The sequence below is a fragment of the Acanthaster planci genome, linkage group LG17 (assembly GCF_054643075.1).
Source record: "Acanthaster planci isolate LZ-2023a linkage group LG17, COTS_SCS, whole genome shotgun sequence".
NCBI classification, from domain to species: domain Eukaryota; kingdom Metazoa; phylum Echinodermata; class Asteroidea; order Valvatida; family Acanthasteridae; genus Acanthaster; species Acanthaster planci.
In genome coordinates this window covers 11,885,861-11,903,282 of record NC_141793.1, presented here as the reverse complement: position 1 = coordinate 11,903,282, position 17,422 = coordinate 11,885,861, and the positions used below count along the sequence as shown (strand labels likewise).

General features: G+C 42.5%; 1 protein-coding gene across 4 annotated transcripts in view; it reads left to right on the top strand.

Annotated features, from left to right (window-relative positions):
* LOC147796360 (receptor-type tyrosine-protein phosphatase N2-like) overlaps positions 1 to 17,422 on the top strand; it is a 150,675-nt gene that overhangs the window by 35,171 nt on the left and 98,082 nt on the right. For all 4 annotated transcript variants that reach the window (XM_022224207.2, XM_087148115.1, XM_087148117.1 and 1 more), the window contains one exon: positions 5,369 to 5,436. In XM_022224207.2, coding sequence (XP_022079899.2) covers positions 5,369 to 5,436 — 68 coding nt within the window. The remainder of the gene's footprint in view (positions 1 to 5,368; positions 5,437 to 17,422) is intronic.

Here is a 17,422-nt window from a genome sequence, read left to right as displayed (position 1 = left end):
TATTGCGAAGGATCTGCAGACCAGACATTTGTTGCTCTTCTCTCACAAAAGCAGAGGAGCAACAGTCGTGTGAAGGGTCAATGCTAAACGTAGCTTCTGAATAGAGACGCAATAAAATCCAGTCCATTTCGGCCTGTGGTACAGGTGATTATCACACCGCTACCGTTTCGGGCACTTTGTGCTGCTGTCGACGCTGCCTGCTTTTTCTTGTCTGACTCCCAGGGAAGAAAGCGATCGGGAATTCTGCCGTTGCTCCGCCCTGTTGCAAGGACAACCCTCTCTCGCTGAACACTGCGTGGATGGCATCTCCATAATAGAACAACTTTGGGTCGCATTTCCTTAATTGAAGTTCATGCACTGTGAATCTGTGACAAGATTCAATGAAATAAATCTTCACTGTTTTTATGTAGCTTTCATGTACTCCTTTTTAGATGCATTGGAAGGAATACATGTGCATCCAACTCTTTGTCATCCGTGCCTAGGTTTCATAAGTCAGGTGGTTACTGTTAACCTCTATGATGCAGGGTCTGGTAAGGCTTGGAACTCAAAGAAGGTAGTGCTGACCAAATGTGACTCATTTTGTTGGGTTGCGTCACGTGCTTCCTTTGTTTCAGTGATCAACTTTTCTTGAAATTTCACTTTCTATAATTGTAACCCTCTGATTAAAGCAAACAACCCGAAGTCAATTCCATTACTTACAGTCAGACACGGAGAGAGTGCCGTTTGTTTATGGGACTCTGCCACTGACATGCACAGTATATAAACCTCGGGCAGATTTAATAAGACGGTAAACAAATTGAATTACGGACAAGCTGAAACCGTTCACCCCCGAAAATGCACCTACGTGCCGTACAGATTCTAAGAATTTCCCATCTATATTTGCCGTTTGTTTTGAGGTTGGTGTTCCTTTTTTTTTTGGTCACAAAAATGAAATCCTTGCTCTGTTGTGTGATCAACAGATATTTTCTAACCAAACGGACCAACAAGCACATAGACAAATCCCATAAGATAGCAGGCCTTTGTACCGGTTGGTGTCATTGGCAAGCCTGTTATGTTTATAGCACCAACTACAAAAGAGATGTTGGAAACACAAAGCAGATGTATTGGACAGAATAGCAGAGCGCTGTTATGGTTGTTTATCTAAAATCAATAATGTGAGGAAGGGTTTGATGATATGGATGTTTGCTTTTATTGGGCCGGGATAAATCAATAGATGCCAGAACTGCAGCTCAACTTTAATGAGCAGATCTACAGAAATCGGCTCAGGGATGCACAGTGCAGAATCAGGAGGCAGAGTATTGAGGCGTTTATCAGTGTTTGTGGTAATGAAATCTCTTGAATTCCTGAATGGCATCCGTGCATGGTAGCCGGCCGAGCCAAAGAAACATGGCTGGAGAAGGCAGTGAGGAAATGTTTGAACTTAAACATGGGAGAACAGATCACAGATTAATAGGCTTGGTGTATTAAACCTTCGTCACAAAATAGGGACTGACAGCCCAATCCCGCCTGTCAGCCCAGGTGGGATTCAAACCTGGGTGGCCAGGGTGGAAGGCGCCGGACAGTACCCCATAATTAGGCATGAAAGGGAACACAAATGGGATTTCTGGTGATGTCAGATCAAATTTTTGCATTAAGAGTTTGCAGAAGTTCAACACACCTCATATCCCAGCTTGAGTGGATTTCACCGCTGACATTTCATGATGTCGAATTCACTTTGCTTGTCATGTTTGACGTTTGCCTGAAGTACAAACCCGGCTGTTGTGGTGTCCAGTTGGAAATCCCGGCTGACTTTTTCCTCCGGAGGTCCCAGGTTTTACTCGGTCGTTCACCCTTTGCAATCTTCCCGTGGGTAGTTGACTGTGAGATGGCCTGCACCTCCGAGCAGGGGTTTGTAGGAGTATTTGAGTCTCTGATTCCTTTGTCACAGTGTGGCTGAAAGCTGTGACTGGATGGTGTCGATAATTCTTTCAGGAGAAATTGTCAATGACGCCTTCCAACCACCTAAATGTAACAAGAATTCTTTAATCAAGTGATTCAAACGATCAAATCAATTTGACTGAATCATTTCAATTTCAACCGTTGTGTATCCTGTCTCGCATTCAGTCACAACACTTGAGGCACATGCATGCTCCGACATTACAGGAGGTTGCTTTCAAAAGATTTAGATTCAATCTCAACATTCATGCACACCAAGCTAACATTGTTGTTGACTCTTTCTCAACGGATGAAGTTTCAGTCTGCATTGACAGGCCTTCCGCTTTAACTCAATTACCAAATGTGTGGCCGGTGTTCAGACAAGATGTTTCCAATGATTCCCCCCCTCCCTTCGTGTGACTGGAGACTGATGTTTGTGTTATCTACGACGCACGAGCCCGTCCTGTGTGTCTGCCTCAGCAGAAAAAGAAATCATTAAATTATAGCAGGACACCTGCTGATAATTAAGTGCAACATGAAATGCCTGCCATTCGCTGCTCGGATTTTGAAAAGAAAGCCTTGTTTGTGTTAGATTCATATGGTAAAGTCTGATCGGCATGGGAAGTGTTGCTGATGGCCTGTCGTGGAGAAATCCGACCTTGCTTGTGGCGAATTGTAGAGACAGAAACAAGATCCACCCGATCAGTTTGTTGTAGCTTTGTTTAATCAGTTCCATCTAGCAAAGGCTTCTAATTAAAAAAAAAAAAAAGAGCAAAAATAACCCAAACAAATAAAAACCGGATACTAAGTGCAGTTGAGTTTGGGGCTTTCAAAAGGGTCGCCTCCCTAGACGGGCAGGTGAAAATTGCCAAGCCAAGTGGAAAAAGTGCAGTCAACAAACTGTAATAGCCCCCTCTTGTGTTACAAACCAGTCAGCGTGCTCATGTATAAATACATGTGTGCCTCTGTGAATGCCTGATTTGTGTGTATGTACAAACCACGAGTAGAGTTCAAAGAAAATACAAACAAGTGAATGAGTCTTCCTAAAAAGCATTTCTAAAATAAAATAAACAATTTGTTAAGTAGCGACAGTTTTTCTTTTCCACAAGTGATATGTATTGGAAAAAGTGTTATGTCTGTTGTTGCTTATAATATGCATGTGTTTTCTGCATTGAAACAATTCTAATCTTATTAAAACATTTGCATTTATTCTATATGTTAGGAGTTGCCATTTACTTGAATTTTAATATGTGTAGAAATCTTTTTATTGGTAAATTGTTGACAACTTGCTACAGACGCGGTCTCGTAGAATGCAATGCTTAATGAGCCGTTTGAAACCAATCCCCCCCAAATTGATTACTTCTTCAGTTGAGTCTTCCTCAGGCCACGTTTTACGACATTACAAGAAAAATCTTACCTCCCTCCCCCACCCCGAGGCCTTGAAATTCTCGCTGCTTTGTATTTCTTTTTGGTTTGGCTGCAAGAAATCTGGCATATGCCACGCGATGGACAGTCGATAGATTTTGCCGGGACAGTAAGGTGCCCGGCTTGCTGGTCTGTCATGCTTTTTGCTGATTGGAGCCATCGGACATCACTTCCGTACAGGTGTACTTAAATGTACGTAACCCTGGTCTCAAGGGGCACCCTTAACTGGACTCCACTTGACATCAAAATTGTAATTGTCAAGTTCATTGTGTACTTTCATGCATTATTTTAAACTGCCATAAAATGGTAAAGGAACGTGATTAGGTTAAGCCTTTGTAAACTATCTATCGATAGCAGCACTCTGCGTGGCCATTTGGACAATCTTAGGTCCAGCTGGTAAAAGACATGCGTGATTTCACCTTACTTGATGCAATTTTGTTTTGAAAAAACGCTTAACTTCACCCACAATGAGTCTGACACAACCAAAATACTTCTCAAAGTGGTAACATTCAATGAAAGAAGCATCAACATGTCCCTTGAATATTTTTGAGTAGTACCCCGGTATATATTTCTTTGTTGCCGTTTTTCTTTTGTTTGAAATTAGTATTCTTTCATAATTGGAAAACTATAAATCTGAATTTTTTTTCCAGCCATGATATCAAACTCGTTCCCAATTTTGAAAAAAATTCACATTTTATAATGATCCCTGTGTTCCATGCCTTTTGTGGTCATATGCATGCATGTCCAATTTTTCAGTTGGATGATGTATTTTGTTTTATAGGTTCAAGACCTCTCAAAAAAAAGACGTTGTTAGAGCATGGAAGTGAGTTTGAATCATTCCAAGCACCCAAACAAATATGCGCCACAAGAACGATTATGAAGAACTGCCTGAACTTGCTCTTGTTTTTTATTTTTTTTTAGAGGAGGCCCTCTAGAGCTGAATTTGAGCCAGTAGCATTTTGTTTTTTGGGGGAGGGAAGAGAAACTTCCAACAATAGACGGCTTGTGTCAATGGACTAATCAACACGCTTGATTCCTCAGTGCCGCGGCAACCTAAGGAAGCAGTAAAAACTCGTCCCGTGCTTACCCGATTAAAATAACCGCCACTGCATCGTTCAACGACGAGGCAGGATGTTGCATACCTGACATCAATCTTGATCTGAGAAAAGAAAAAGGAGACGAATCCTTTTAACGTCTGAGACCATTTATTCACTTTTCTGGTACGGGCAGGCGAAATGTGTAATGTGCTCGCGCTTGTTTGTGTTAGCAAGGCTGTAGCTTATTTCATTAGGTTTCGTGTTTCCCCTGGCCCAGTTGTCCAGAATTGCAAGGCTTTTTTTTTTTTTATATATATATTCCGCGGAGTAAGGATTGGGGAGCAGAAGTAAAGGGACTGGTACGTGTATATTTGCTCATGCATCAGAGGTTTTAATGGAATGAGGCACGGTTCAGGTTCTAGGCTGTCACATTTCAGGTCGCAAAGAATGAGTTTCCGGAAGGGACCCAAACGTAGCATTACGAGGGCTTGAAATTCTTTCGTCTGCATCTTGAAGCAGCGAGGGAGGTCACGCGTGAATTGAACATTTGTGGATAAAACTGCCTTTGGCCAACAAAAACAGCACCTTCCCAGAGAAAGTCTCCCTCTGCATCAACATGCCAGTTCGATCCACAGTGCTTATATTTCAGAACTCCACCAACTTCTTCATTTAATAGGGATACACATTTCTGCAGATATGCTGATAAGAACCTGTGAAGCCACAGGACTATTGCTACAGGCAAATTTAAACATTCCCCTTTCAGAAAAATTTGCAGATCCATCCATTTCCATTATGAGTTGGGAATAATATATGTAATTGAATTACTCGTGAAATTGCAGTGTGTCCGGTCTGACTGTCTGCTCCAATTTGCTCAATTAATTTTATGACCCTTATTAACTGGGATAATTTTGGAATAATTGCTCTCTGGATTCCACTCGTTACATCTCGGTTCGCCTGATTCTTCCATCCATGTTTTCCTCCTCCATTTGCAGCTGACCATCAGAGAAATCTGGAAGACATGATGGGAGTCACCATTACTGAGACGGGGGTTGGCAAACAGGTAAGTCAACTTTTCCTTTTGGAAGGGGGTAGGTGTTGAATTTCTGTTGTGTCGGTGAAACTCTATTTTGGCTCGCGATGCCCTAGATCGCAGATGTAACGCCACGTCGCAAGAAGTACCTGATCCTCCCTCTTAACAATTGTGGACGGACACACCCCTTGGCCTAGCCTCCCCCGGGCAGCGATTGAGCAGATAGGAAATGCACTCAGATTTCATCCTCGGAGAATACCGCAAAAATGGATTGCATGCGGCTGACCGGTAAAACAAGCCATGAGAGGTCACTGCCCCTGATAAGAGCGCCCTCTTTGAGTGCGCAGAGAAAATAGAACCCATCTGCTGCATAGACCACAGTATGCAGTGACCTGTCTATGTGGATCATATGTTGAAGTCTGGAATTTTATATTGTAAAAAAAGTCATTTTCTGTCATTTCAAATTGGTACAACTGTATTTCAGTGTCTTAATTTTGCAAAAAAAGTGGGAAATGACTGTGTTAGTATGTTGAAGTAGAACGATGGAGTAATTTCTCATGGATTCCCCTGATTTGGCATCATTCATGATATGTATTTGTAAAAATCAGATCCCGGGCTTTTCCTCGGGCAGATTTCGTTGTTTTTATGTATTGTTCGACCTGAAGTCTATTCCTCATGATTGGTTTTGAGAAGTTGAAACACTGAATGCCTTCTTTGTCAGCGGGAAGACTGTCCCAAGACATTTTGCCTGTGGTTGATGTGTACGAAATTGGGCACCCTGCGCAAGGAGGTCTGGTTTTTTTTTTTACAAAGCTAAATGCGACAAGAAGAAGGATGTTGCAGTTTGTTGGCTGCGCTCCTTCCACCTCTCGTCACGCTGTGACTGCTGCACACAGAGACCCTGCAAAGCTTGGCTGGATTTGTGGCTGATTAGCAGACTGAAAAATGTCTGACACAGTTCCATAAATTACCAGCATTTAAAAAAACACAAAACAAACTCGGGAAGCATCGCCAGAATCGCCCAGCAGTAATGCAACTTATCGCCCCTCAGTCCTGGGATGTATGCACTGAGACGGCTCTTGGCTTTTTACGACTCCATTATGGGAAGAATCACCACAAGAAAAGATGGATTTATACACCCCCCCCCGGATGTGGAAAAAATGTAAATAAGACTGATGTGTGTTGACTGCAGAGAAGCCCTTAAAAATGGACAGTCTTGCGTTAGCTCATTCAGGCACACGGAGGTTACATGTATTTTATAGACTAATGTCCTGTGTTCGCAGCAGCTGTCTTGATCCTGATTGGCCTGTTGTGAGTTCGGAAGTATTATTTTCGATTGTTAATATCTTTCCAGGAAAAGAAATCAAAGGAGTAGCTTTTATTCCTTTGGCTGCACAATTTCAGGTCTGTTGAAAATAGTTTCTACATGTCTTGGAGCTCTGTTCATTGTTTCCTGAGTGCAGCACAGCGACAGCAACTGCGCATGCCTTCAAACCCTTACAGGTATCAGGGTGCTTGTGTTCTTGGGCAAGGCACTGTACAGTAATCTCCCACTTCTTTATGGTAGTTAAGCATTTTTTCCCCTGTTCATTGGCTGCAACTTGGTGATATTGTGCTCAGGGCAGTCAAGATGAGAGAAGTTCTGTCAGTCCCCAAATCGTCTGGAGAACACAGGAGAGTGACATATTTTATTTAAGGGCAAATTTTCTTTTCTCGAAACCACAGTTCACAACAGATTATCATTTCTGAGCGCACAGATAGAGACGCATCAAGTTGACGTGTCTGTCTTAGATAATTGCCAAGCAAACGAAACTGAGTAGCTTAACCTTCCGAATGGCTCATTTACAATCTACCGACGGTCAAACACCGTAATCTAAGGAGATGATCATTGGGGAAGCATGCAAAAAAGGGTAGACTCAGCCGCATTGGGAAAGTGGGGAGAAAAAAAAGGAGAAGAGTCTTTTCCCCCCTTAATCTTCTCGAGTCTCTTGCTAAGTCCCATTTGCTGCATTAGGAGAGTATCCATACACGTGCACTTAGATGAATTTGCCTAGAAATGGAGCTTTTAAGGAACGATTGCATTAAAAGCCCCCCCTCCAAATCTAGTGGGAACCCCTTGCACTGTGAGGTCGTCTCGGTGTGTTCACCCTCTAAATGCTTACTAAAATCCCTGATAGACATTGACCGTTTTTGGGGGGGTTTTTTTTTTGGCAAAAAGAGACTGAATTAGCCGTTTTCCGTCACAGATTTTTTGCATTTCTTGAAGTAAGCGTGCATAGTATGCTTGAATTAACTTTCATTGCATCACTTTGTGCTTGTATTGAGAATATCTTATTTGCATCCAAGGCTATAAATAAATAAAGGTTGAGGTTGCATTTTTCATGCAAATATCCAAAATGGAAAAAAAAAGAAAAAATTTCTCCAACCCGAAGGACATTTTGGTAGGGGGTAATTTTCATTTCAAATCACATTAACTTATGCGCCGATGAGCGTCGAGTTACATGCATTAAACACGCTGCTACCGAGTTGTGATTAAATTGGCACATTCGGGTCGCGACAGGCTTAAAAAGATTTTCCTCAGGGGCACAGGCAAAGGTAATGTCCTGACTTGTGTTTTAAATTTGTACTTCGATTAGTTTCCACATTTTTCATGCTCTGTTCCACTCAATTAAAATTTGTGCATTCACTTCCCCATTCACTGCCAGCAAAATTCATCGATTATGATCCTCAATTATTTTTCGATAACATTTTAACCTTTTTGGTTATACTGGTATATATACCGGTAAAATAGGTATATACTGCATATGTCAATAGTTAATATTGACATCTGAGCATAAGTTGTGAAACAGATGCATTATGTTGTGACAATGCTGATTTTAATGATATCCCCATGTCGAACCAATGTCATACAATTGCTTTTATAGTGTCTCTCTTCTCGAGTACACAGTTTTTTATATCAGCAGGACTCTCATTATGCATGACCCGGTACATGTACATCGAAATCAGGAATAAGCTGCAAATTGACGTTTTTAGACACACACATGGTCAGAAAGAGAATTTCATAAGCTTTCAAACGTCACCCATTACAAGTGTGTTGATGGTAACCTTTCATACATTCCAAAATATACAGAAACTGTCCCATCGATTTTTTTTCCATATTTACCCACATCCCCACTTTACTTGGCCTTTACGTAAAAACGGCCTCAGCGACTTATTCGTGATTGCAATGTACCGGGTCATTTATTGTTAGATGTTTTTCACTCACTGTTCCCATTCAATTGCTTTGGTCGATTTATGCCAAGTACAAGTACATGTGTAGGTGGAGCCCCTGCCCAATTATATATCACAGGAATTGAAACAGCAGTGTATTTTTTATCATGCGAGGCTAATTTTGGTGTTTTTTTCAGGCGCTCAGATAAGACTTGACTTGCACCGTTATCGGATTTGTGAAGCAGTTGTTGTATTGATTCTTCTTGGAAGAAATGTAGACCCTAAAAAAACAACTTCACGCTGCTCCTTGGCGGTACATGTACTTGCACTTCTGTGCTTATTTTCGTATTCCAAATCTTCAAGTAGCGTGTTTGGCTTTTCGGCTTTGTGATGCCACCCCCTCTGCTGCAATCATCCTTGGTACTTTGCTCAGTGCCAGTCGGTCGGCCTCAGTAACAAGCCAGATCAATATTGGCTGTTCTTTTCTCTGTTAGCATTCGGAATCGAGCAAAATGTCCCAACCTCATTATTTTTCGGTTCTCCTGGCCCGCTCCCTCTCGCAAAATAGGCCATTAGCTCTGACCTGTCAGCGGTCGGGAGACAAAAAATGACGGGAGAACAAGTGGCTCAGGGTCTGGAAACATCGGCCTAGCTGAATTCCACGGAGGGCAACTGGGAGGAGGGGAATGCCTCCGTTGCCATGGCGATAGGCTGGCAATCTAAGATGAGGGGAAAATTGGGTCTTACCGTGTACCTGCTGGCCGTTGGACCAAGGGACCTTCTTGAGCTAGTTGACAGGGATGTCTTTGCTTTGCGTCAACCAATAACTAGCAGAAAAATAATTGAGTGAGACAGAAAAATAAAGAGAAACATCTCTCCCTGTGTCCAGCTTAATATTTTGTTGGATGGAGTTGAGTCCATTGGCCAAGTGCATGGCGCGAATACTTGTATGCATTTGGACGATTTTTATGTACGGGTGCCGTCCAGGCAGAGAAAAGTTATTATTGTCAAGAAGGTTGGAATGCACAAAATTTGTCAGTTTTCACTGTTAGAAATATATACATACATATGCATAAATTTACCGTAATTGTTCATACTGGTCTGTGTTATGATGTTAACTAAAATTTACTCTGATGTGAAGTGTGTTTTTTTTCCCAAATGAACAACAAAAAGCGCCTTTTTTTCCGATGAAGAGCAAATGCAAAGTACCCAGCTTGCATTTATGTCTCCCCAAGAGTAAAACCACACACGTAATTTGATTTCATTTGCTTTTCCATTTAAAACAAAATTTGAGGGAGGTAACTTGAGACAAATTGACTTGCCCGTTTTGTGAGGGAAGGAAACACCTTCAAAGATTTATGGTTAAAAAGAATGGTTTGGACCTGAAATTGAAGCATCCATGTTGGAATAACCATTGCGGCTCACAAAATAGGTGTCCTGAAGTGGGTCACTTTTCTCGGTTGCCATGCCAATTGTGTTCCTAACTTGGGAAGGAGCATTCTCGGGTGTCGTCTAGGGTATCCCAGCGGGCTGGTTAGCAACGCAACACGAGACAAAAATTTTCACAAGTTGTGTGCCAACAAGGTGAGAGTGCCAAAAAAACAGAAAAAAAAAACCCAGAGAAATGGAGAAGAAAGAGGAAGATGTGGGGGGGGTGATTTTGTGTGACCATTCGGCTTGGGTCCTGAGAGTTTGCTCAGCATATGGATCGGGTGCTTGCGTTGCCTGCTTTAAGAGGCTTGTTACTGCGAGCGGTTTGCGTCGCGGTCTGAGGCGGGCAAGTCTTCCACTAATGGTGAAATAAATGAGAAACGGCATTGATTCTTGGGTTGCTGAGCTTTGAATGTCACCATTTATCATCGCTTGTGACAGATTTTTGTTAGCTCGATTGGGAAGCTGGCCATAACACTGAACTTTTTGAGGAGGGGGGTTTGAAAAAAAGAGGTATGTAATGTGATACCTGGAGTGATAGAATTCAGAGTATCTCAAAAAGTAACCATGTCTGTCCTGGACGTCAAAATTACCTAGACTGGTTATTAGCATTGACTTTGTACCATATCTCTGGGGGAGAAATTTGCATTGGATTTAAGAATTCGCAGCTCTGTCATTTCTAGTTTTGAGTGTTCTTCTCCCACACCCTGCCCCCACCCCTCACCCCGCCCCCTCCCAAGAAAAGAGTCGGTGGTCGTTGGTTTCCAAAACATATTAAAGCTCAGACCTTTTACAGTGCAGGTGGACTGGTCCCACGACTCTCCTGCACTGCTGCTGCTGGGCATTACATCCAGGCACCAGTCTGCGGGGATTCGCTCAACATCTCGTAACATTATAGCCTCGCAGTTGGCGGACCTTTGCGTATAAAAAAGCCTTACCATGACAGAGTGCTTGTGTGTTGAGGTTTGACATTTAGGGTTGATTTGAAGTGACATTAGAAAACCTGAATACTTACGGACATGACAAGTGGATTTACAGAGAGTGAATAGGCCGTGCATCACTATCATTAGAAATTATTCCTATGTACTCCTCAGAGTGAAACCCAATGATTCAACAATGAATATGTCAGTGGTCACAGGCAAACAGAACTGCAGGATTTAGCAGGGAAGGATTACATGTAGGTGGGTGTACATGTGGTTTCCTGTGACATCTGCGACTGAATAACATGCCTACTTATTTCAATTATTTCACGACCGTTGTTTGAGTTGATTTGTGGTGTTGGACTCGCGTCTGTTCTCTTTCTTGCATTGGAGCATTGGGGCAGGTTGAAGGATTTCAAGTTATCTTCATCTCCTTCATTGTTTCATGTGGGTCTTGATCTGCTTTCATGCCACAGCCCTCCCCCATACTTACCCTCGCCCATCCCCTGCTACCTGTGAACTCATCACATCAGAATGGAAAAAAAAAAAAGAGACGGGAAACCAGACCAGTTGTTGAATCTTCACCCTTGCTGGGGAGGGGGTTGGGGGTATCTGACCAGTCTGATGGGAGGAAATTAAACCGATCCCGGCTGCCGCTGCCACTTTGGTCCCGTCCTTTTGTGGCGGTATGGATCGGGGAGCGGCCAGCACGTGAGGAGAAATGGATTGATGGGCTGTTCCGGCATCCCATGAGAGGGGTCAGCCATATGGTGCTGTGCAGTGTGTACACACGGTCAGATTTTGGCCGTGTTTGCTCTGCTTTCCAGCCGTGTTGCAGCTCATATTTGTTCAGTTTTTTATTTTCAAGTGGTTCCAGCACCTTGATTTTTCACAGGTTGAAGTTTTTTTGGAGACTGATGTCATGGGCACACATGTACATGGTCATGTTCTCCCCTGTACCAGGTAGACGGCAGATCCAAAGTTTGCATAAATTGATGATTTCTGTTTAGTGGAATTTGGTTATAAGTATACCATAACCTACAAAGGTACATGCACATGTCTACTTCAAGTCCCTAAAAGGGACCGTGCGATTCATGGAAGAGCTTGGCACCATAGCACTCGCATACAAGTACAGCCATCTTTATGGATTCGGCAGCGCCCCCTGTCACCTGTTGATTGCCAGCTGGGATATCTCCAACTCTTGCTAATGACTGACACTGGTGTTGACACGATGGAGGTTGTGTGATTTGTTGGGACCGAGGGGGGGGAGCTTGCTGTCCGTGGGTGAGCATTAGGATGACCAACCGAGGATTGAATGTCATGCACGTGGGATGCTCTGACAAGGGGAAAAAACACACACCCTGTGAAACAGTGGAAATTGAATTCGCTTGGAACAGTTGGAGAAGCTTTTAGGGTCACTCTAGAGGTACACGCGTAGAATTTTTTCGCCCATGTGACTGGATTGTGCTAAATGTAAACAATACCACCACATGTGGACCGCCTTGACCACGGTGATCACATATATCCCTACGGGCAGCTTCAACCACGTACAAGCGCACGTACGAACGCTGCATGCTTGACTAGTTTATCTAGGATAAGTAGATTACCATCACAAGACGATGCTGTCATTACCACCGCAACATGTAGCGGTCTAGCACGATTGTGACATCACAGGAAAAAGGTCCACACTAGCAGAGGTTGCTTTTTTAACGAGATTGTTTTCCTTAATATCGACACTTGCACTTTCAAATGGTTTGTAATGTTGGTTTGACACATGAACCAAAAACAACCAGTTTTGAATGACATTTATGGTTTTCCCCGAGGGGAAGGCTTTTGTACTTTAAATCCCGTCAGCCATTGTTTTGTCTCTCCCTCTGAGGCCCAATAATACACTATCTACCGGTACATATGTGTGTATTCATGAAAGGTGGCTATCTGACATTACAACTTACTGATGAAAAAATGGGGGCGTAATTACAACATATATCCGAGAGATTCATTCATCAGAAAGGACCAGAATAAGATAAGGACAAAATAACCCCCCCAAAAGACAGTAGATTACTACCTAATGGACGTTTGATACACAGGGGAATTCGTTACTTCAGAATTTAAGAAGCTGATGAGATTGCCAAATTTTGTGAGCGTGTGTGAAAGGGAAGGGGAATTTAGTCGGTTATTTAAAGTACATGTACATGTATCACGGCAAACAGGACTTGTGGAAAGTGGGAGAGAGATTCAAAGAAACAAGGCCACAAAGATTGAGGAGTAGAAACTGGAGACATTGATGAGGCTCTCGTGTGGGAGTACCCCTCATTGTGAGGAGTTTGGCCCCTCGTCCAAAGAGGGTTTAGTAGAGTCTTGTTTGTGGAGGTCAGACAGTAATTTGACCTTTAGGGATTTGTGAAAGTGGAATGAAACCGGACAAAAGAGGATGGATGATTGAAGGGGAAAACAATTGAATTCAATTGACTGTATTCATGTGTTGGCCATCTTGAATTTAAAATGAGGTAAAACTTTCATGTCAAGAACCTGAGATTAAAACTGAAAGCGACAAAATGAAAGCTCAGAACAAATTCATCCCATTTTTTGTGTCGAATACTTCCATATTTGGGATAAGAGATATCTTGATGTCTTATGCCCTATTTAGAAAAATCTTGAAGTGAGGTCGAGAACCCAAAATAGTCTGGCACCATCCCATTTATCAGATTACATTGAATATGATAGATTCAGGGAACAAGATAAAACTTGGCTCCCAGTAAAGGGCTATTCCAAGAGACAGAGTACGTGTAGGTAGGACTAACATAACGGAACATTCATTGGACAGAGCATGCATGAAGCAGCGTACAGTATCATATGCTGCGTGGTTATTGAAGAGAAAAACTTGTCTGAAATGTCAGATGCACAATTTACATTTTGAAATGGAGAAGATTTAGGCTTTGGCACCACAGAGGAAGATGAGGGAGCTTAACCTTTGAGATTTGAATGGGAATGATTCATCTGAGCGCAGATAAATATGAGCGGTGTCAGGAGGATAATGGGGATTTGCAAGAAATAACAGTGAAAATGTCCATCGCAGAGCTCTGTTGGTATTTCTGTTTTTCTTTCTGTCGGGCGAGTTGAACTGTGAAGTTGAATGCGGAAATGTCAAGATGCGATGTGTCTAGTGTTGCATCTCTGTGTGTCTTTTGCGCTTTGTTGAACTCCTCGGCTGTCGGAATTGTGCCGCTATCCTGCAAGTTGTGGCTTGGCTTGTCTCGGACAAGCCAATCAGAAGAAAAGTTATTTTTCACTAATCTTGTTGAATGTTGCGCTTTGAATACTCGCCGGTGAAATCTGATGATCCGTTGTGGGAAAGTGTTGTTGCACCCAAGCTCATGTTTTAAAAAGCAAAGCAATGGAAATGTACAAAGGGTTACGTTTGTAAAGTTTAAGGACCGCTACCCTATAAAAAAAAAAAGTGAGTCGTTTATTTGCAATCGTGCACGTTTCCAGAGAAATTTAGAGAGGCTGTAACCCAACACAGAACTTTAAAATATCTTAAATAAACTATTGATTTCGCTGGCTGTACAAAACAAACAAATGACCAATCCGTACGACGTTTTATCAAGCGCAGCATTTTGCCAATAAATAAAGTTAATCAGTAACTGGCCTTGTCATTAAAATACCCAGTCTCACGAATGTCTTCAGTTCTAAATGCATCGGGGGGATAAAAGCATCGATAGGAATGGAAAGAAGGGCCTGGTAATAATTTCCTAAGGTTTAGAAAATTGTCAACCAGGTTTTATTTTGTAACTATTTGGTTACCTGTACATGGTATTTGGTCATTTGAGGGAGGGTTGCTGTGGTTTCCCAGCGTCGACTGCACTCTTTGATGATATTGAAGGGCTTCAGTTTCCACGGCCAATCTGTTTTTTCTTTCATTTGTGAAATTTTTATGTAACAACCGTGGAACCGAATCTTTGACTGGTGAGTTGGTGTTGTTTTTTACGTGTTCGTGGGTGCAGAGTAAATTTGTGTCAAGTTAATCATAGAAAGCTTCAGTCGGAGACAACTGTTGAGAAAATAATCAGAGTTGTAATGTGATAATTTTACAGAAATAGTTGGGTCATTCTATTTTGGGGGTCCAACAGTGTGACCTACATGTACAGTATTTGGTGTCTCTGTTACACCCGACCTGTGGAAGTTGATGTGGAAGTATCATTGAAATGATTTTAAGCTGCATTTGTTTGTTTGGCAGGTATTTCACATTATTTAGAAATTAATGACTGTGTTCCAACGTGCAAAATTCTTTGTCAAATGTGACACCCCCCCAAAAAAATCCAAATTGGAGCCCAAATTTATAGAATGACCTAAAACTTGTGAGTTGGCACAGGGTTAGTAAACTTGGTTTGTGAGGTGCTTCACGAAAATGTTAGCCAACAGCTTATTACTTTGTCATGTCTAAAAGCTGAAGTTTCACTTTGCCACCTATTGAAGTTGGGAACTACCAGACAATTTAGTGTGAAACTATCTCCATCAGATGGAGTTGGAAATAGGAATCACCGGAGCGGAAGCTCGTCTGGTTCAGTTGAATGAACGTCACTTGACTGCACTTGTCTCATCCCTAGTTCCTCTTGAATAGAGAACATCTTTATAAATGTGAAACCACTGAGCTAAACAAATTTGTGTGCCGTCAAATCTGTGTGGAGCCTTTCACTGTTGAGAGTTTACATATCTGTCCCATTGAGTTGCCATAGAATGGAATCCAAAATGGTCTTTGTCTCAGATGCATCAACCTCTCTCTCAGAGGTATCTTATTTTTTCTGGCATTCTAGTGCCCTTTGAAGATGCTTGATTGGGGTATTGGTAAGAAGTCGCCAATATTTTTTAATGGTGTGTTTTATTGCTATTAATTAAAACCAAACGGGGATGAGACAACTGCATCATGTGTAAGAAGCAGACGCTAAAGGACAGGCAATTTGCCCCTTTAAAAGAGTCGAGATTTGCAAAGATGTCCTCTGTGATGTTGAGCCAGGGCCCTTGCTGCTGCCCTGCCCGGTACCCTGCATTTCAGCGACTTTCAAGTAATTACAGTAATAGACCATAAATCATCGGGCGATTCTCTCTCGGCGCGGCTCAAATGACGGTGGTGCTGTAATCACCCGATGTGCGCCTCGGCGCTGAGCCTAGACACACGTGCAGACGTTCCAATCGGCTGGTGTGCCCGACGCTTTGCCACTGCTTTGCCCCATGCCATTATCAATCTCGGCTCAAGCATTTCACACTTCAGGAGTGGATAAAAATTGAAAGAAGAAAAACAGGGTATGCTCTCAAAAGGCGGCAGGGAATCAAAGCGAGCATAGGGTGGTGCAAAGGAAAAACAATAAAGGAAAAGGGAGCCGGCAGTTGGAGAGGAAATCACATCATACTTGAAGCATTTATACAGTGAATCTGACAGAGAACCGAAACCAGAACCGAGCTATCAAATTTAGTGCCGTTCAGTTTCAGAAATCTGTGTCCGTTTCTCAGTAACTCAGAATCTAATACAATTAAAAACTCCTCGTCTCAAGGAGACCACAACAAGCGTCAGGCTCAACGAAAGGTACAAAAGCAGAATTTCCTCAAAAATAAAAAGCGCGACATAGCCACTGAAGTCTCCATGCGTGCAAGCGCAAAACATGTCTACATTGTAAAATACAGTTTTGAATAGAGCATTTTTTTCTGATGTCATGGATGTAGATTGATCTAACATTTCTGTCAGGTACACGTAGCCTGGGAGATTAGCTAGTGGTCTGGGGTTATGCTTCCTCCACAGTCACCACATGGATTTTGTTGGGAATCCATTTGGCATATGTACTGTGCTTGTCATGCTCATATTTTCATCTTTCTTCTTGCCAGTTGGTGATCTGTAACTTTTAGCAGTGTCAATGGCATATTGCCAGAAATGAATCGTTAACAATAATGACAATTTACAATGGATCTCTCCCTGTTTGTACGTTGTGAACGTTTTTTTTTTCTTTGACTGTATCGCACACTTAAAAATTCCGCTGATGAGGGTAAATGAAATTGCACAGAGGTTGAATATTACGTACAATGCCTTCCAGCCCAGCTGTCACCGTACTGGTAATTACCCATGGAGTGGCCCATTCAGACTTTCAACGGACGACTGCACTCGGCACATTCCTGTTCCGCACGCACACCGCGTGCACCTCACAGGCTGGCATTTGCATAAATCATTCAATTGCGATTCGGTATGACCCATCCGAGGATTGGTAGACATGTTACGGTCTTTTTCCCATGGCTTGTTAACGGCCCGTTAGCGTCCCGTTGGTGGCCTGTTAGCAGCCAGTTAAGGGGCCTGTTGGGAGATCAGCCACGGTCACATGAGCTGAGCTGTGCAGAAATTCCTGGCAGTCAGGCTCCAGAGAGACAGATTTGTTGCATACATATAAACTCACTGCAAGTCCAGTCGCCAG